The following is a 21,758-nucleotide window of genomic DNA, read 5'->3' on the forward strand; positions in this document are numbered from 1 at the left end:
AACCCTATTTGAATTAACGTATAATTGACTTTGTTGTTTAGTTTAGAGATACAGTGCGGAAACAGGCCCTTTCGGCCCACCGGGTCTGCGCCGACCAGTGATCCCCGCACATTAACACTATCCTATACCCACTAGGGACAATTTTTACATTTACCAAGCCAATTAACCTACAAACCTGTAAGTCTTTGGAGTGTGGGAGGAAACCGAAGATCTCGGAGGAAACCCATGGTCATGGGGAGAATGTACAAACTCCCTACAGACAGCACCCGTAGTCGGGATCAAACCCAGGTCTCCGACGCTGCATTCGCTGTATACAAGGCAGCAACTCTACCGCTGCGTCTTTATTTTCTTTTGTATGTTACTGGGCAAAGCCATGCGCATTTGTGCAATTTTGGGCTGTGGGAACAGCACGTATCACCTGAATAGGTGGATGCAGAATATGTGTGACTGCCACAACTGTAAATTTGCAATGGGAAAATTGTTTCTGCCCACCTCCCTTCAAACTCTACCCATTTCCGACAGAGAAGAGGGATGGAGCAGCCCGGTTGCGTTGGACCAAACTGGTCAACTGAAAGGACGAGAAAGGCAAGAATTGGCAGCCTGACCCCAAAGGCAACAGCCGCCCGAGCTCTAAGCGCTTCGTGGACAATGAGCCAACACCGCTCAATCCAGACCCGGTCCTGAATCCTGGTCACTTGTTATCGAACTCCCCAAGATCCCCACGTGCACTCCGTCACAGAGATGGAAAACCTTCAAAGAAAAGGAGAACGTCGGTGACAGCAACACAAACCAATGTTGACCAACAACACATGTTGACAATGGACCAGACAACAAGCATTTACGAGCTTTGTGATTATGTGTACAAATGCAGCTGTCAAGAGAACTGTAATTGCATGGGATGCATCCAAAAAACAGAAGGACACACACAAAGTTGAAATGTTGGAAGGCAAGGTAGAAGAATTGAAACTAAAACTGAAGAATAGAATGCTGCAGCTAAAAAGCGTTTTTGTAGCAATATCAAGACAGACAAAAATGGGAGAAGATTGACAGGGCTTTCTTCGAAGGAAGACTTAGACAACCAATGCGAGCATGTGAAGCATAGACCAATGAAAATGCGATATTGGGCAGGGAAGGAAAAAAATCGTCAGTACTAAAGTACCAAGGACATTTAAACGACATTCCATGGCAGAAAATCATCCAGTGTCATATCATGGTAATTTAGGTCAGCCATATAACCAATATAAGATTCAAGGAAGATGAAAACTCAGACCGAGAATGCACTCACAATTTATACAGCTTTTTAAATTCCCGAATGACCTTAACTGGCTCATCGTCACATCATGTAAGTTTTTGCTGGGGTATTTTGCAGGGCTGTGAGGTTGGGGTCGGAGTCGGAGCAGTTTTGGTGCTGTCGGAGTCGGTAAAAAAAAAAGTCCCAACTCCGACCTCAACATGAATTTCAGAGACTACGTAAATCGGAAAAAGTCCTACTTTTTAAGCGTGCCGCACACTTTGTTTCCACCCGAGAGAATGAGAAATCACATCCGTGCTGCCATCCGGCGGCAGAACGACGTGAAACAAAATGTAAACAAACGCCATCGCCAGCTGATTTCCCTCTGCCTGCTACTGGGCGAACATGTCTGGGTAATTTGTGAATTCAAAAGGTAAATCTAGTCATTCATTTATGGGGGAAATATATTATAAGTGAATACAGATTATGATTTTTTATGATTTACTGCAAAAGAGATTGTCAGTGATGATTAATTCCTTCTCAACAGCAGTAAACACTAGTCTTGGCAAAACGTCAAAGAATTTGGTGATTTTTCATCAATACAAACCATATTATTTTGTGTATTCATTTTTTAAAATAAAGTTTATTTTTGGAAATAAGAAGAAATTTCATTGCCATACACGTTCATGTATGTGTGGGGTTTATCAATGTGTGCATGCAAGGTCTTCATGTGCAGAAATTATTTTTTGCATTACCGCAGCAGAACTACTTGGTTACATAAGAAGTAGGTCACTTGTCTCCTCATGTTCGCCCCGCCATTGAATAAGAACAATGCTCCACTGTCCAACACTAAACCCTATTATCGTTTGAGTCCCTAAAAACTTGTCAATCTTTGTCTTGAATATACTCAGTCGCTTCCCCTCCACCACCTTCCCCAAAGATGAATGAATGAATGAATAACTTTATTGGCCAAGTATGTGCATATACAAGGAATGTGCCTTGGTGCTCCGCTCACAAATGACAACACAAACATACAGTTAACAATTAAGAATAAAGCATAAACACATCAAAATAATAAGGATGCAACATTATGGTCTAAACATGTGGGTGAAAATAAACCAGAGCAAAAAAGAAACTGCAGACCTTCAGTGAAGAAACTTCTAATTTCTGTCCTCAGTGGCCGACTCTTTATTTAATGTCATGACCACCGGTTCCAGACACCTAAGTGAGGGGAAACATCAATTCTGCATAAAACCCTGTCAAGCTCTTTAAAAATGTTGAATACAGGCCTGTTATGCTGCTGCATGTAAGAATTTCACTATTCAGGTAGCCTGGCATTCCCTCTCTATCCCTCCCCCACTCAAGTTGCACTAGCTTCTCATTTTCACCCTACAAATAGCTTACAAATGGCCTGATTCCTTTATCATTGCTACTTTTTTTGCATATCATTCATTCATTGTTCTTTATCTCTCCACATCATCTCTCGTTTCCCTTATCCCTAACCAGTCTGAAGAAAGGTCTCGACCCGAAACAATAGACAATAGGTGCAGGAGTAGGCCATTCGGCCCTTCGAGCCAGCACCGCCATTCATGGCTGATCATCCACAATCAGTACCCCGTTCCTGCCTTCTCCCCATACCCCCTGACTCCGCTATCTTTAAGATCTCTATCTAGCTCACTCTTGAAAGCATCCAGAGAATTGGCCTCCACTGCCTTCTGAGGCAGAGTATTCCACAGATTTACAACTTTCTGACTGAAAAAGGTTTTCCTCATATCTGTTCTAAATGGCCTACCCCTTATTCTTAAACTGTGGCCCCTGGTTCTGGACTCCCCCAACATTGGGAACATGTTCCCTGCCCCTAATGTGTCCAATCCCTTAATCTTATAGGTTTCAATAAGATCCCCTCTCATCCTTTTAAATTCCAGCGTATACAAGCCTAGTCGCTCCAGTCTTTCAACATACGAAACGTCACCCATTCCTTCTTTCCAGAGATACTGCCTGTCCCGCTGAGTTTCTCCAGCTTTTTGTGTCTATCTTCACTATTCCATCATTGGCACATAATTAAATAGTCTTGACTCTTGTGTTTAATTATGTATCGACAATAGAACAGGAGCACAACTGGCCTGTAAACACATTGCACACAGATAATAATCTGACATGACTTTTATATTAGACCATAACCATATGTGTATGGTTCAGTGGTGTGAGTTCCTGTCTTCACAATGGAGTCGGGTGTATTTGCTGCCTTCAACCAACCTGGATACCATATTCACCCCCAGCTCCCTAACGCTATCACCAGATGACCAACATAACATTTAAAAAACATATGTTTGTCTTTAATATTTGGTAGTTCGCAGGTACAATTGCAACGTTTTTTGCAGGTACTTTCGCAATGTTTAAGGAACATTTACACAGGTACATATAAAATTCTTAAGGGGTTGGAGAGGCTAGATGCGGGAAGATTGTTCCCGATGTTGGGGGAGTCCAGAACCAGGGGTCACAGCTTAAGGATAAGGGGGGTCTTTTAGGACCGAGATGAGAAAACATTTCTTCACACAGAGAGTGGTGAGTCTGTGGAATTCTCTGCCACAGAAGGTAGTTGAGGCCAGTTCATTGGCTATATTTAAGAGGGAGTTAGATGTGGCCCTTTTTGCTAAAGGGATCAGGGGGTATGGAGAGAAGGCAGGTACAGGCTACTGAGCTGAATGATCAGCCATGATCATATTGAATGGCGGTGTAGGCTCGAAGGGCCGAATGGCCTACTCCTGCACCTATTTTCTATGTTTCTATGTTTCTAGGACAGGTTTAGAGGGAAATGGGCCAAACGCAGGTAGGTGGGACGAGTGTAGATGAGACATGGAAGATAGACACAAAATGCTGGAGTAACTCAGCGGGACAGGCAACATTCTCTGGATAGAAGAAATGGGTGATGCTTTGGGTCGAGACCTTCAGACTGAGAGTCAGGGGAGCGGAAGACACAGAGATAATGAAGGGTAAGGTGTGAAAACAAGACATCAAATGAGATGAACTTCAAGGAAAATGTAGAATAGATCGTTGTTAGCTAGAGGAAGGTGACAACGAAGCATACAGAGATAAAATTTGACAAAAAAATAGGGACATGTTGGCCGGTGTGGGCATTGGGCCGAGGGGCCTGTTTCCACGCTATATCACTCTATGACAATCTAAAAATGAAAATGGCTTTTGTTTTATAATTTGAAACTAAAGGAAGGCATGTGACGGGGTGTGAAGTAGACGTGTCCAGTTGCTCCCTGCAGATCATTTAGTTGTGTGACCCAGTTACAAATCACCCTGGCCTGCAGAGTGAGGCTTTGAAGAGGGTTTCAGGCACCCGGTTGGCAAAGATGAAACAGTTGACATTAATTTAAGTCCCTGGTTTATCTTCTTCACCATTGAAATTGACATGCCTCGTAATATTGTATAGATTTTCGCATCCAAAAAGCCCCAGAGCCATGTAATTATTGATTTTTAAATATTTTCTTAAACGTAATGCAACTTTTCAATTTTCTTTACTGTCACTCCTCGTATGAATATTCCTTAAAGATTGGCTGAGAAAACTAATGGAAACTGGCATAATGAAAACAATTGTGCTGTTAAATGGAGTTGCAATCGACAGCTTGAATTTCCTGGAGCAAAATATATATATTGAAGCAATATTTCTGATATGAGCAATAAAACAACCCAAATCTCTACAATGTGTTCATCTTTGGGATTTCATAGACATTACTGTAAACCAAGGGGAAATGTTTTGGTTTAGTTTAGTTTAGTTTAGAGATACAGCCATGGAAACAAACTCTTCGGCTCACCGAGTCCACGCCGACCAGCAATCAACCTGTGCACTAGTACCATCCTACAAACTGGGGATAATTTACAATCTTTAACTAGATCTATGCTGTCATGGACCTCTGTTGTGCATGATATATATATACAACTTGGATGTAAATGCAGATGGTTTGGTTTGTAAGTTTGTAGATGACACCAAAATTGATGGAGTTGTGGACAGTGAGGAAGGATGTCAAAGGGTACAGTGGGAGTTTGATCAATTGGTGTGGAGAAATGGCAGTGGAACTTACTCTGACCAAGCATGAGGTGTTACACTTTGGGGATAATGTGCAGTTAATGACAAGACGCAAACCATTTTTGTTTTTAAGGAGGATCTTGGGGTCCAAGTCCGTAGTTCCCTGAAAGTGGCAGCACAAGTAGATACAAAACAGTAACTCAATGGGTCAGGCAGCATCCGTGGAGGGATGGGATACATGACAATTTGGGTCGGGACCTTCTTCAGATTCAAAAAGTCTGAAGTAGGGTCCCGATCCGAAATGTTGTCTATCCATTCACTCCACATATGCTGTCTGACCCACTGAGTTCATTGAGGCAGATGATGGCCCATCTCTGAGTCCTTGATGCTGCCATTGTGGGAACTGCAGATGCCAGCAGAGACTTGTGGCAAGTCACGAATGTCAATGGCCCTGCCAGCACCAACTGGTGAAACCTTGCATTCCAAATATAATTGTTAGCACCTCCTTTGATATCTGAGGGTGGTTTACTTCTCATTTGGCCAATGTGTGTGTGCAACATGTAAGGGAGTGGGCTTCTCGCGATCATTGTCTATCTTGTGGCTGGATGACAGTCAGAAGAAGGCACAACGAATTTGTTTAGCAATTTTTGCAAATATACCTCTAGCTAATATCTAGGTTGAAATAAAAGCATACCTCAGGCCTACCCAGTTTAAATCAGCATGACTTTTAATAATTTCAAAATTCCAGTGCATAAACAACTTAGGATAAAAGTAAAACCACAATTACTCCATGTAAGAGCCTTTGTCCACTCTCAGGGGAATTGCTTGCAGTCTGAAGCCGAAGGTTTGCAGTGTTTGAATCAGAACAACTTATCTGAAGAGAAAACGTATCTACCTCCTGGAATCGGTCTGTCTCTGGGAATGATTTCGCAACAATATATTTTGAATGTTTTTTAAAATGTTGACCTCATAAATCTGATCCAAATGAAGAATGCCGGGCAATTCTATAACATGAACATTCTGCTTTTGCTGGTCCTTCCACTCACTGCACAGTGACAAGCTGTTCTTGCTGACGACACTGTCACCGGTACTATAAACAATCTTCACTGGCTGGCTGGAAGGGAAGCCTTCATCATATACGTAAGTCACCGGTGTTGGGACTCCTGCTCCATACAGGCAGTAAACCTCTACCCCTGGTGGAGGCAGGTCAGATAGAAGATCTTTCCCGTTTTGCCACATGTGCCAGCCGTCTTCATACCCTATGTCAGTGAAGAACATTCTGTAGTCATTGTAGGTGTAGTTGTACGTGGGTGTGGAGATGAAGATGTGATCTTCTGGCCAAGCCCGTCTTGAGGGAAGCAGCCATGGGTTGGTTGACGTTGTGCGTTGCTGCACCCGAACCTTCAGGGGGTCAAGCGCGAGGCCGTAGTTGTCTCCTGGACAATGAGGATTGAAAGAACAAAATGAAAATGTAACACTTCCATTGCCGCGAGCACCAAAATATAATGCGTCACTTTCTTCTGAAAATTGTAAGAAAGATAAAGTAGTTTTGTAATATGTTTAACCAAAGAGCTTATATACTGGGAAAGCACGAGGGGAAAGCATGTTGGGAGGGTGGCACAGTGGCGCAGCGGTAAAGTTGCTGCCTTACTGCACCAGAGACCCAGGTTCAATCCTGACTACGGGTGCTGTCTGTACATAGTCTGTACGTTCTCACTGTGACTGCATGGGTTTGCTCCGGGTGGTCTGGTGCTGAGAATGTGGGTTCCCTCGCACATTCCAAAGATGTGCAGGTTTGTAGGTTTGTAGGTTATTTGGCTTCTGTAAGAGATGCTGCCTGCCCCCCTGAGTTACTCCAGCATTTTGTGTCTACCTTCGAATATCAGTAAAGAAACAGGTTCAACAAATATCAGTTTCAATTTTCAAGAGAGATTTTAGCGTTTCAGGTCATTGACCTATCATCAGAGTTAAGATAGGTTCCCTGCCTTAAAAGTGAGGATGTTGCCAGAACTCGAGGGCTTGAGTCTATAGGGTAAGATTGTGCAGGGCTGGGACTTGATTTCTTGGAGCATAGGAGGCTGTGGGGTGATCTTATAGAGGTGTACAAAATTAAGAAGGCACCATGGACATAAGCCAAAAAGTTACAGTTTATTATTTTATCCTCTGTCCTTGTGAATCCATGCCAATAATAATATTTCCTCCTAATGTTCCAACTTTAACCTATTCATTCACGTCAATGCCCTTAAAAGAGAAAAAGGTTTAAACCCATCTCACCGAAGTTGAAACGTTCCAAATGAGTGGGACACAGTGGATTTTTGTTTCTCTACTGATTATGCGGCCAATGCACCCTGTGAAAGGGAGCAGACCAAGTTTGTACATGATGTTCTAGATTTTGACTGTGGATTACATAGTGGGCTTGGGGGTGCAACGCAGAGAAAGTAAATTAAACTTTGACATATTTTCGCGGCCTGGTTTGAATAGAAATTAAAATCGCATTATTTAACAGGTGAAGGACTGGTGACTTAAATTTCAAACCAGGAAGTCAAATTGAAAATTTGATGAACCAGTATCCACACTCACCAATGCTGTCCCTATATCCCAGTGGTTCCACACTCCCCAACATTGTCCCTTTAGCCTAGTGGTTCTGAAGAAGGATCCCAACCCGAATCATCACGTCTCTATGTTCTCCAGAGATGCTGCCTAACCTGCTGAGTTACTCCAGCATTTTGTGTCTTCATTTGTAAACCACATTTGCTGTTCTTTGTTTTGACACTGGCATTTTCTTCAGACTGGTTGTAGGGGAGTGGAAGGGGAAGAAGGCTGGAAGAGAGGAGGGGCAGGACAAAGCCTGGCAGGTTGATACAGGAGGGGAGGTTTTTTTTGTTGATGGGCAGATGGTTGTACAAAGGGTAGAGATAAATTTAATTTATGCTGAGGATTCGGGTTAAACATGGTGTAGGATGCATACCCATAAAGAAAATGAAAACCTGGCTATTTTCAGCTGAGAAACTAATTTACAGCAATAGGTGCAGGAGTAGGCCATTCGGCCCTTTGAACCAGCACCACCATTCATGGCTGATCATCCACAATCAGTACCCCGTTCTTGCCTTCTCCCCATATCCCTTGACTCCATTATCATTAAGAACTCTATCTAACTCTCTCTTGAAAGCATCCAGGGAATTGGCCTCCATTGCCTTCTGAGGCAGAGAGTTCCACAGCTTCACAATTCTGAGCGAAAAAGTTTTTCCTCATCTCCGTTCTAAATGGCCTACCCCTTATTCTTAGACTGTGGCCCCTGGTTCGGGACTCCCCCAACATTGGAAACATGTTTCCTGCCTGTGGCATGTCCAATTCCTTAATAATCTTATATGTTTCAATAAGATCTCCTCTCATCCTCCTAAATTCCAGCATATACAAGCCCAGTCGCTCCAGTCTTTCAACATATGACAGTCCCGCCATTCCGAGAATTAACCTCGTGAACCTACACTCCACTCCCTCAATAGTAAGAATGTCCTTCCTCAAATTTTTAGACCAAAACTGCACACAATACTCCAGGTGTGGTCTCACTAGGGCCCTGTACAACTGCAGAAGGACCTCTTGCTCCTATACTCAACTCAACTTGTTATGAAGGACAACATTCCATTAGCTTTCTTCACTGCTGTACCTGCATGCTTACTTTCAGTAACTGATGAACTAGGACACCCAGATCTCATTGTACTTCCCCATTTCCTAACCTGACACCATTCAGATAATAATCTGCCTTCCTGTTTTTACCACCAAAGTGGATAACCTCACATTTATCCACATTAAACTGCTTGACAACATCTTTCCTGTAACAGGGTACCCAAAACTGAACACCATACTCTAAATGTGGCCTCACCAATGTCATATAACTGCACCCTGACCTCGCAACTCAACACTCTGACCGATGAAGGCCAATGTTCCAAAAGCCTTTTTGAAGACCCTATCTACCTGTGACGCCACTTTCAAGGGACTCTGACAAGGAATCCTATCCACATATGCTGCCTGACCTGCTGGGCGTTTTAGGAAATTCCCTACATGATTTCCAAAGCACATCCTGAGGTGCAAGTCTCCCTTTCTTAAACATAATATAATTTTCACAATTTCATCGTCTGGGAAGGTGGCCAAAATTTGTGAGGTTTTTGTATTTTGTCATTGGTTCCAGGCCAAGAATGAAAAGAAGGTTAAATGCTCAGGAAATGTCGGTACCTGAAGCAAGCACAGCGAGGGATTTGACAGTGCCGCCCCACGGGGCTCCCAGTGAGATGACCGCCTGAACGAACTTGTCCTTCCATTCTTGAGGCTGCTGCGTGAGGAAGTCCAAGATGTACATGTTCCCCATGCTGTGGCCTAACAGGTAGACGGGCTTCCCGTAGGCCACCTGCATTTCCTCGATCAGCTTCTTCAGTTTGTCGAAATATTCTTCCTGCTCATCTGTCGAAGGAAACGTGCCAAATGCTAAAAAACCTTTGGGCATTTGTGTACCGTATCAGCACTGCTAAGGGGTAGACCTTATGCCTATTGCTCTGCACCCGGTGAGTCACTAGTCCTGTTCCCAGGTACATTGGTGCACCCAAGCCTCAGTTAACGAAATCCCATCAGTAACTCGACCACAAGAGTAAACCATTTTCCTTTTACGTACTTATGCTTACATTCTATTGATGACGTCAATTGACAGCAATCGATTCATCTAATAGTTTTCTGCTAAAAAAAAAAGATTTTTTCTGCCAACCGTATTCTGAAGCGACCTTTTTCCTCAGTGGAGGACTGAACATAGGAGACCATATGCTGATGGGTAGAAGGTGAAGACTTTACTTTAGACTTTGGAGATACAGCATCAAGCCAGGCCCTTCAGCCCACTAAGTCCACGTCAACCAGCCATCACCTCGTACACCAGCACTACCCTACACACGAGGGACAATTTACAATTTACGGAAGTCAATTAACCTACACACCTGCACGTCTTTGGAGTGTGGGAGGAAACCAGAGCAACCGGGGAAAACCCACGTGTTTACGGGAGAACACACAAACTCCGTACAAACAGCACCCATAGTCAGCATTGAACCTGGGTCTCGAGCTCTGTAAGGCAGCAACTCTACCGCCGCACCACCGTGCCACCCATCAAAGGGAGCACAAGAGGAACTGGATGTGTTTCTCTCCCAGATCTTCATCCAGTCTCCCTCATAATCCCTTCTCATCCACTGATATATCTGGAGGTGGACCTGGAATGCAGGTGAGTTGACGGCCCCGGCCTGCTGGTGGCTGGGGGGGGGAGAGGCGAGGATCGGCAGAGACATTAGTCGCGGCCCACAGGCAGCTGGAGTGCAGGTAAGGGATGACGGCTGAGATGGCAGACATGGCCTGGAAGTGGCTGAGGAAACTGTGTTGGCCGGCAGTATACTAATTGGAAAAAATATTTCCACTCTTCCAACGATAAGGAACCAGAAGTCAGATCTTGAACATAACGGGCAAGAGAACTAGAGAAGAGACAAGGCTGGCTTTGTTTACAGCAGTGAGCTATCCTTGGGTCGAAATGGCATTGGGGGCAGGTTCAGTAGCAACTTCTAAAAGGAACTCCAATGTTACCTACATGCTATCATTTGCCTGATGGTATGGGGTAGAGAGAGGAATATGGGATAATTAGATAACTGTTGCAAAATTAGGGATGGGGCCAATGGGCTAAATGGCCTCCATTGAGCAGCTGGCAAAACCCTCATTCAAAACTCAGTGTTCCTGTTTTTCACTCGGTCACCATTTCTGGTGTGAACGTCAGGGCTGGCGAGATGTTTGTTATGTCTACTTACACGCTGCCATTCTCCAGTCATAGGGGGCCGCTCGAACAGTCTCGTCACGAGTGTAGCCCATGTTTACCAAGAACTGCACCAACGTGTGGAAATACCCTGCCAAAGCAGAAGTGAAGTCATTGCAGAGGCCCGATTGTCCAACATGACTAATACATTCCAGGCCAGTAAACATTGAAGGACGCGGAATCTGTTACCAGGAGTAAATTGGACACTGAATTTGTTTTCTTATCGTGGAGATGGCTGAGCGAGTATTCAATAGACAATAGGTGCAGGAGTAGGCCATTCGGCCCTTCGAGCCAGCACCACCATTCAATGTGATCATGGCTGATCATTCTCAATCGGTACCCCGTTCCTGCCTTCTCCCCATACCCCCTGACTCCGCTATCCTTAAGAGCTCTATCTAGCTCTCTCTTGAATGCATTCAGAGAATTGGCCTCCACTGCCTTCTGAGGCAGAGAATTCCACAGATTCACAACTCTCTGACTGAAAAAGTTTTTCCTCATCTCCGTTCTAAATAGCCTACCCCTCATTCTTAAACTGTGGCCCCTGGTTCTGGACTCCCCCAACATTGGGAACATGTTTCCTGCCTCTAACGTGTCCAACCCCTTAATAATCTTATACGTTTGGATAAGATCCCATCTCATCCTTCTAAATTCCAGTGTAATTCCAGACTGATGAGGGGCACAGATTGGGGAGATACAGAGAAATGTTTCCCCTCACCTTGGTGCCTATTACCAGTGGAGATTGGTTATAGGTCACCATGGGTTTAAGGTTAGAGAGAGGAGAATCAGGGGAAATATTTTTTCATCCAGACATTGGATGAAATCTGGAGCACACTGCCTGAATGGGTGAAGGAGGCAGATATTCTCACAATGTTTCAGATATACTTAGATGAGTAGATGAAATGCCATGACATAGAAGACCACAGAGTGCTCGAAAATGGGACTAGTGTCGCTAGTCAGCATGGTTCTATGGTTCAATGGTTCCTTCTATTACCATGTGTATCAAGTTACAGTGGCTAGCACAGACATGATGGTCCGAAGGGCTTATTTCCAGACTGATGATGATTTGACTCTATAACTCTGTATTTCAATCCAACTTTAAATCACAGACACCTCAAAGTCTATAATGCCTTGAAAGGTAAATCCTTTGCGCCGATCCATTACTCTACAACATTCCCAGGATGCAGAACCATGGAGTTTGCTGTGCGTTGACTACAGGAGAAAAGCTTGGAATAATCTCTGTGCCCGCCTGCCAAACCTGTTAGCTTCAGTGAATCCAGATATTCCACCGAATAGGTCTTCCCAAAACCAGGAACTTGGGTCACCACCCCGGGTGCATTGGAATTTCTGCCTGTTGTCCTGTTGTAGACAAGTCTAGAAAAGGATGTATTTGTGTCAAATGCCTGGGGAAAGTAAAGCACTAACAGATTAAAACAAGCCCGATGTGATCTTCGAATGTTGTCTATACACAAATCACACAGACTTTAAGTTGCCACCCTAGTGTAATACTGGAGTCAACATCAAATTGAAATAGTAGTTGCAATGAATTCCACAGATTCACCACCCTCTGGCTAAAGAAATTCCTCCTCATCTCCTTTCTAAAGGTACATCCTTTTATTCTGAGGCTGTGCCCTCTGGTCCTAGACTCTCCCACTAGTGGAAACATCCTCTCCACTTGCACTCTATCCAGGTCTTTCACTATTCGTCCTTCTAAATTCCAGCGACTACAGGCCCAGTGCCATCAGACGCTCATCATATGTTCACCCATGTTCGTCATGTTAGTCAACTTGTTAGTCAGGCCTCTATCCAGAGGGAAGCCAGCTCACTGACAGATTTGAATCATAATTGAAACATCTGTGATGTTCCGTCTCAGATGTCTGGAACATTCCCAAACTGTACAGCTTTCCAGGAAATTCAGTCGACTCAACGAAAGGCCAGAGCACCAGAGGAGAGTTTACACTACCTCATGTTGTCTATCCAGCAGTCGATTCCAATGGGCAGGAAGGTGTTGAGGTTGAGCCACAGTGTGAAGTACTTGTTGGTGTTCATTAAGCACAGCCAGTGCACCACTGACGGTTTGCTCAGCTTCACCTCCAGGCGGTTCCCCGTGTGCCCAGGCACTTGGTAAAGAGAAGGACCACAGGCTTACTTACCACAGATTATTCAGTTCACTCTATACCCCTCTGTCCAAGTGTGTGGAACCACCCCCTTACTTCTAATGGACATCAGATGGTTGCTGTCATAGAAGATCAAACCCACACATCCCTTCCCCCAGGCCTCTTCAAAACTAGAAGCAAGAGGCTGAGTTCTTTTGCTGGGCTGTGATTTAGTTTATGTTCAGTTTAGAGATACAGCGCGGAAATAGGCCCTTCAGCCCACCGAGTCCGTGCCGATCAGCGATCCCCGTACACCAGCACTACCTTAAACACGCTAGGGACAATATACCCTTTTACTGAAGCCAATTAACCTACAAATCTGCACGTCTTTGGAATGTGGGTGGAAACCGGAGCACCTGGAGGTCCGTGGTCCCCGTGGTCATGGGGAGAACGTACAAACTCCGTACAGCCAACACCCGTAGTGAGGATCGAACTCGAGTCTCTGGAGCCGTAAGGCAGCAACTCTACCACTCCGGCACCAAGCCGCCCCGATTATTCTCTCCAAGACCGGCATTCACTACCCTGTAGTGGCCTGGCGGAGGCCAGAGAAAAGGCAAGACGCCAGGCAGTTTTCAGTAAGATTCTTTATTAGGCTGTGAGCTCCTGCCCACAGCGTAATCCACCTAGGGATGAGCCACGCCTCCCCATGGTCTGGCTTTTAACCCCTTACGCCACAACCCATTATTAACACGCTTAAATTGTGCATAGCTCATTTCTTTAATTGTGACTTTGATGGTGACGACAGATTTCTAGAAGATTGGATGCTATTTAATGCTCCGACACTATTACGCTGTAGAATAATATTTTTGTTCCCCAGCGAGGATAGGAAATTTATAGGAGAGTGAAAAACAAACCCCAATATGTTTATAGGGAGAGTTGGCAATAGGTGCAGATAGTTTAAGGGTTGTTTTGGAACTCAGGACTCGGCAAGTGAACAGGGAGTGTGGAACTTGGGGCCCAGTGAATGAGCAGGGAGTGTAAGACCTGAGACCGGAGAGTGGACACTGAGTGTGGGAACCCAGGGAATGAAGAGGGAGAGTGGGAACTAAGGCCTGGTGAGTGAATGGGGAGTGTGGAACGGAGGCATGGGCAATGAACAGGGAATATAGACCAGGGGCATGGGGAGTGAACAGGGAGTGTGTATCAGAGGCCCGGGAAGTGAATGGTGTTGAAGATTGAATGGTGTGGAATTTATCACGGTTGCACTCATTTTTAAGAGTAACAGTTAGCAAAGAGGGATCTACTTTTCAGAAGCTACCCCATTCACTCAGTCTAATGAAACTGTGCTTGTTTCCAAGGAGCTGAAGTAAAATAAAAACAATTTGCATTGATTTGGCAAGTCAGTTCCGAACTCTCTGATTTTAGATCAGTGTTTCCTTTTACTATCTTTTCATTTTCCTTTCCCTGCTTCCAACTTCCAAGTTCAATCAGTAGGTGGCTTCTTTCCATTAAAACATTATTGTGCCCGTTGGTAATTTATTTTCTCACATTATATCCACTTCCCTTTAGGTGGCTGAGAAGATGTGCATGATTTAGAAGCCATCACAGAGTTGTGGTTGGAAAGTGATCAAAATTGGGAATTAAATATTTGTGGATAATTAATTTTTAAAAGGCCTTTATACTGAAGAATGAGATCAAGGGAATATAGAGGAAGGATCTTAGTTGCAATTTCAAAAGTAGAAACAGTTTGAGTGAAGTTGAGAAAAAATAAGAAGGAAAAAACCTTGGTGGGAGTCGTCAATGGGCTCCCAAACAGTAATGATAGTGCAAGATATTAGAGGTGCATTTAACAATAATCCTACAATGATAGCAGAAGATTTTGAATTTGCATTTATTGAGGGTAAACTAAATTAGCGTTGAGGACATACATTCCAAGCAGAAGGTAGCAGGTATGTGGAATGAGCTGCCAGAGGGGATAGTTGAGGCAGGTACTATAATGACATTTGGACAGGTACATGGATAGGAAAGGCTTAGAGGGATATGGGCTAAACGTGACAGGCGGGACTAGTGTAGATGGGGCATCTTGCAGGGGCACGTTGGGCTGAAGGGCCTGTTTCCATGCTGTGTGATTATGGCTCTGTGGTCAATTCATGGAATCATTAAGGGATGGTTTTTAGAACGATACGTTGAAGAACAAACAGGCTAACAGGCTACTTTAGATTTAACGGTGAAATGAGGGAGGATTAAGTAATGATTTGGAAGGGAAGAGCCCTTAACAAAATATTGATCATCATATAACAGAACTTTATATAAAGATTGAAAGTGATTTAATTCAGTATGAAACCAGAATCTTATATCTGAATAAAGGCAAGAGATAGATTTTTAATGGAGAAAGAATATTAAAAGGTATGACAATAAATAAAGCAGTGGCTAATATTTAAAATATTAATGGAAAACTTAAAAATCATATCTATTCCTCCCAGGTAAAACAAATGGTTTAGCTTTGGTTATAAAGAGAAGTTAAAGATAACTTTAGATCAAATGAAAGGATTATAACAAAAATACAAAGCAGCATGCCTGAGGATTGGGACAACTTTAAGATTCAGCAAAAGAGGATCAACTAAAGGAAAGGGAACAGAATAAACGAGAAACACAAACACAGGCTGTAAAAGCTGCTACAGATAAGTAATAAGGAAAAGATTAGCAGAATGAATGTGAGTCCCTTATAAACTGAGATAGTGAGACATGGGAGTTTTTTGGGATAAGGAGGTTGCAGAGAAATTAAACAAATTTGTTTAGTTTTAGTTTAGAGATACAGTGTGGAAACAGGCTTTTCGGCCCACCAAATCCGCGCTGACCAGCGATCCCCGCACGCTAACACTAACCTACACACACTAGGGGCAATTTACAATTTTACCAAGTCAATTAACCTACAAACCTGTACGTCTCTGGAGTGTGGGAGGAAACCAGAGCTCCCGGAGAAAACTCATGCAGGTCACGGGGAGAACGTACAGACTCTGTACAGACAGTACCCGTAGTGAGGATTGAACCCGGGTCTCTGGCGCTGTAAGGCAGCAACTCTATTGCTACGCCACCGTGCCGCCATGCTGAATTTCATTCAGAGGGTAGTCTGTGACTGGAATGAATTGCTGGAGGAAGCTATAGAAGCAGATACCATTGTGAACTTTAAGAGACATTTGGACATACAGTATATATGGCTAGGGAGAGAGGGCTAAGGGCAAAATGCAGGTAAATGGGACTAGCCCAGAATGCCAACTTGGACAAAGTGGGCTGAATGCTGCATGCTGTACAACTCTATGACTCTAAACAGTGAAGAAATATTTTGTGCCCATCTTCAAGGAAGAAGACACAGAAAACCTTCCTGAAATAATAGTGATTAAGGATCTAGAATGAATGGGGAACTCATATTTACTCATCGGAAGAAAATTAGTAGTCATAGAATCATAGGGTCATAGTCTTCCAGCGAGGAAACAGTCCCTTCAGCCCAATTTGCCCACACCGGCCCACATGTTCCATCTACCCGAGTCCCACCTGCTTGCATTTGGCCCATATCCCTCTAACCTGTCCTATCCATGTACACAACCCGCAGGCATTGCCACTTTCATTTCACTGCACATCGTGTATGTGTATGTGACAAATAAATTTGACTTGACTTGACTTGACTTGACAGTACATGTCTAAATGTTTCTTAAACATCGCAATAGTACCTCCTCCAGGAGCATGTTCCATATACCCACCGTCCTTTGTGTGAAAAAGTTACCCCTCAGGATCCTATTAAATCTTTCCCCCCCCCCTCATCTTACACCTACGTTCTCTGGTTTACATAGAAATAAGAAGGGAAATGGGACCGATGGGATTGAACTGTGGGCAGTGATGGACTCGATGGGTTGAATGGCCTCCTCCTAAAATCGGAAAACGGGGACCAATATCAGTAAAAGGAAAAATGCTGGAAGATGTTAAGGAACAGGATATTTAGAAAATAAAGGGCTGCCCAGTGGTGCAGCAGTAGAGTTGCTGCCTTACAGCGCCAGAGACCCGGGTGTGATTCTGACTACGGGGTGTCGTCTGTACGGAGTTTGTACGCTCTCCCCATGACTGCGTGGGTTTTCTCCAGATGCGCCGGTTTCATCCCACACTCCAAAGATGTACAGGTTTGCATGTTAATTAGATTCAATAAAATTGTAAATTGTCTCTAGTGTGTGTAGGATAGTGTTAGTGTGCGGGGATCGCTGGTCGGCGCAGACTCGGTGGGCTGAAGGGCCTGTTTCCGCGCTGTATCTCTAAACTGAAAAAGCGAACAATATTGGCCCAGAGTAATGCAGCTTACATTTTTAACATTGCGGTCGTTTTGCAAGTATATCTTTGGTTACATTCTTTCCTTATGTAAAAGTAAGCCAGCTGTACTGGCTAACTTTCACCTCTGGTGTGGGCTGAGTAAACAGAGACTTATCAAGAGGAATCTTGCTTGACAGAACTATTTGAATATTTTGAGGTTGAAATTTGCAGTTCAGATACGGTTAAACTGGTTGATCTGGTTTACATTTACCTCTCAACATCACTGAAAAATACATCATCTGGTCATCCTCACCCTGCTCTCTGAGGGAGCTTCCTGTGTCCATATTGGCCAAAGGTTTTCCCAGCAACGTCTACACTTCAAAAGTAACACTGGCTGAGATATATATATATATATATATTTTTTCAGATACAGCGAGGAAACTGGCCTTTTCGGCCCACCAAGTCCGCGCCGCCCAGCGATCCCCGCACATTAACACTATCCTACACACACTAGGGACAATTTTTTCATTTACCCAGTCAATTAACCTACATACCTGTACGTCTTTGGAGTGTGGGAGGAAACCGAAGATCTCGGAGAAAACCCACGCAGGTCACGGGGAGAACGTACAAACTCCTTACAGTACAGCACCCGTAGTCAGGATCGAACCTGAGTCTCCGGCGCTGCATTCGCTGTAAAGCAGCAACTCTACCGTTGCGCCACCGTGCCTCCCTATGTTTTCATGGAATGCGAACACTTAGTTCAGTTCAGAGTTACCGCGTGGAATAGTGCCTTTTGGCCCACCAAATCCATGCCAAACCGATCACCCTTTCTCATTTGTTCTCTGTTATCCAACTTTCTTATCCACTCCCTACACACCAGGGGCAATTTTAAAGAAACATAGAAAAATAGGTGCAGGGGTAGGCCATTCGGCCCTTCGACCAGCACTGGCATTCAATATGATCATGGCTGATCATCTAAAATCAGTACCCCGTTCCTACTTTCTCCCCATGTCCCTTGATTCCTTTAGCCCTAAGAGCTAAATCCAACTCTTGAAAGAGGCCAATTATCCTTCAAACCCACATGTTTTGGGGATGTGGGAGGAAAGAGGAGCACCGGAGGAAACCCATGCAGTCACAGGGAGAACTTGCAAACTCCACACAGACAGCACACTGAGGTCAGGATTGAATCAGGGTCTCTGTCTCAGTGGGGCAGCAGCTCTACCAGCTGCACCACTGTGCCACTCTTAATATAAGCAGTTGCTCTATTAATAGAAGTTTTTTGTTAATAGTAGGATAATCAGCAGGAGTGTGCATATTCTCCTTGTGACCACGTGGGTTTCCTCCAGGTGCTCCAGAGTCCTCCCGCATCCTAAAGACGTGTGGGTTTGTAGATTAATTGGTCTCTGTAAATTGCCTCGAGTGTGGAGGGAGTGGATGCAAAAATAGGGTAACATAGAACTAGTACGAACGGGTGATCGATGGTGGGTGTGGATTTGGTGGGCCGAAGGGCCTGTTTCCATGCTACATCACTAAACCAATCTAACAGACAGCACTGCTCACGCCACAGCCAACATTGGACGAACTTTGATCCAACTTTTAAAAAAGCAGTATTCAACCTTGGTGTAAACATGGTATTGGACAAAGATAATAAAGATGACCATGATCTTTGCTGTTCTTCCACATCATGACTGAAACTCTTGAAACACCAGCAGACTGCCAGAAGCTCGGTCAAAAGTGTCATGTATTCAGATTCTGAACTCATCACACATCTAAATCAAAGACAAACAGCGCAAGCTAATCAACACGGTGCCCAAACTGAGCCAGACGCAGCAAAGGAACGGGGGATAAACTTGCCCAGTTGTCCAACATTTCTATTTACATTGTGCTTTTCCAGTCTGATACTTTATGTGCAATGTGATGATAAACATCATTTCTCGCACAGTTAAACATTTCACAATCGGATCAAGCAGTATGAGACGGCTTTACAATGGGTGCATCTAAATCCAATAATCTGGCCATTTATATTGGGATAGCCTATCTGAAGTAAACAGTATGCTTTATTCATCAAGAGTAAAAGGAAAGCTTGCTGCTGTTGGGTTAGGAACTGTGCACGTGAGTCTGAGAACATTGGCTTTACACTTGGACAAGAGAGACTGGGAGACTTGTGCCTTCCATGCTTTGAGTAATTGTTCTAGGTTTCTGGTGGCAACGGATGGATTTATCTGATGCACGTCTCCAGGAAGCCATCTCATTGTGGAGAGGCTCAGGATCCTCTCTGTTATATTTTTGCCATCCTGAAGTGGTTTGGGAAATGTTCCATGCCAAGCAATGTATGACATTAAAGAAACATTCAACTCCCACTGAAGCTCTGGTGTGGCATATGCTCTATTCACACAACTTGATGCCCAGCTGATGAACTGCTGTTGTAGACCGCGTTAAACGGTGGCCTGGTGGCGCAGCGGTAAAGTTGCTGCCTTACAGCTCCAGCGACCCTGGTTCGATACTGACTACAGGTGCTGTCTGTACGGAGTTTGTACATTCTCCCCGTGACCGCGTGGGTTTTCCCCGAGTGCTCTGTCTTCCTCCCACACTCTAAAGATGTACGAGTTTGTAGCTCAATTGGCTTCGGTAAAATTGTAAATTGTCCCTAGTGTGTAGGATTGTGCTAGTGTAGAGGGATTGCTGTTCGGCGCGGACTCGATGGGCCAAAGGACTTGTGTCCTTGCTGTATCTCCAAACTAAACTAAACAAAATTAAATCAGCGGCCCATTGTAGGTGTTGGTTTATGATTTCCATTTAAATTAAACCCATGGAGTTTCCAGGAGAGGCAATCAACACATTGACAGGTTGCAAACTAAGCTGACACCTTAGATACCAAATATCTTTTACACAACACATAACTGATAAGGTGTTCCCTTTTCCCTTCAATCCCGAAAAGAATATTCAGGATAACATGGAAGTGTAACTTCTTTCAAAAGTTTTGTTACACTCCCCCACAAAACCTGACTGAAGTGGGCTTCACTGTCCACTGTGGATATTTGACTGCAATGGGGCAGAGGCCTTGAGGTCAAGTGAATCAATTTTAAGGTCAAGGGTACCAAAAATGGAACAATGCCATTCTTGCTTATCCCAGCAAACATTGTCATCATTGATAACATAATAAAAAATTTAAAAAATCTCAATAAATAATTTTTAAAAATAATATTAATGCAAAACAAATCAGGAGCAGAAAAAAATATTGATCAGTCTGAAAAGCGGTCCTGACTTGAAACGTCAAATATATCCGTTTACCTCCCAACTTCCAATGTATGAGCTCTGTTCATCACATGCAAGCAACATCTATACACTTCGAACAATACAGACACGATGGTAAGCAACATATAAGTCTCACAATACCCCCAAAACTGTGCTTACCAATGATCAGGGGTGGCACCTCATTCTGCACGACATTTGCATCTTCTGGACCCACTGATGGAAACAAAACATTGATGAACCAGGGTAATGTAAAGTTTGTGGCTATCGGTGGGATAAAAAGGGCCACCAGAATCAGGGAGAGGACAAAACCTGGAGGAGGGTGGTCGCTCATTGTTTGTGTGTTGCCTCTCAGTCCGACAGGAGCTGACAGGGAACGAGCAGGGGCTGTCAAAGTCTTGCCGTTTTTAGAGTACGATAGTTCAAACTGAGTAAATACTCAATGGGCTGATACCCATCCGTCTGCCAACAATGGATTTCAACTCTAATCTCAAGTGGAAAAGAACAACAAACAAACAAAAAAAAAGAGAAGATCATAATTAATGAGTGAAGGAATAATATATCAGCTTTGTTGTGAGTTTTGCATTTTGTATGCTTTGTACAATTTCAGGATATAGAAAGTCAATGAAGAAATTCTAAAGTGCAGTCACTCTTACAATGTAGTAAATTCTATTGAGAAATGTTATCAGATTCGGATTGCTCCAACATGAACAGACTTGGATTGTTTTCTCGAGATTGAAGAGAGACCTGACAGAAATACAGTAAACCCTCTTTATAACGGACCGCAGGGGAGGGAGGAGAGGGGCAATGGTGTTCGGTATTGATGATTGTCCGCTGTAACCGAATAAGGGTTTGTCATTGTATAATAGTAGAAATAAATGTACCGGGCCCTGGTGAGACCGCACCTGGAGTACTGTGTGCAGTTTTGGTCTCCAAATTTGAGGAAGGATGTTCTTGCTATGGAGGGCGTGCAGCGTAGGTTCACTAGGTTAATTCCCGGAATGGCGGGACTGTCGTATG

General features: G+C 44.0%; 2 protein-coding genes across 2 annotated transcripts in view; one reads left to right on the plus strand and one right to left on the minus strand.

The window, feature by feature from the left end:
• Positions 1 to 1,550: 1,550 nt before the first annotated feature.
• The window catches only part of ano10b (anoctamin 10b), a 70,930-nt gene continuing 50,722 nt past the window's right edge, over positions 1,551 to 21,758 (plus strand). The window contains exon 1 of the mRNA XM_078400482.1: positions 1,551 to 1,664. The gene's annotated coding sequence lies outside the window, so the exon portion shown is untranslated. The remainder of the gene's footprint in view (positions 1,665 to 21,758) is intronic.
• lcat (lecithin-cholesterol acyltransferase) lies at positions 5,976 to 21,142 on the minus strand. Its single transcript, XM_078400483.1, has 6 exons — positions 20,901 to 21,142; positions 13,058 to 13,214; positions 12,353 to 12,468; positions 11,093 to 11,188; positions 9,498 to 9,722; positions 5,976 to 6,703 (listed from the first exon to the last, which is right to left on the minus strand). Exons 1-6 carry the CDS (start codon positions 21,070 to 21,072, stop codon positions 6,159 to 6,161), a joined length of 1,311 nt encoding a protein of 436 aa, XP_078256609.1. The 5' UTR covers positions 21,073 to 21,142; the 3' UTR covers positions 5,976 to 6,158.

This window comes from Rhinoraja longicauda, chromosome 6, assembly GCF_053455715.1.
Source record: "Rhinoraja longicauda isolate Sanriku21f chromosome 6, sRhiLon1.1, whole genome shotgun sequence".
Lineage (NCBI taxonomy): Eukaryota > Metazoa > Chordata > Chondrichthyes > Rajiformes > Arhynchobatidae > Rhinoraja > Rhinoraja longicauda.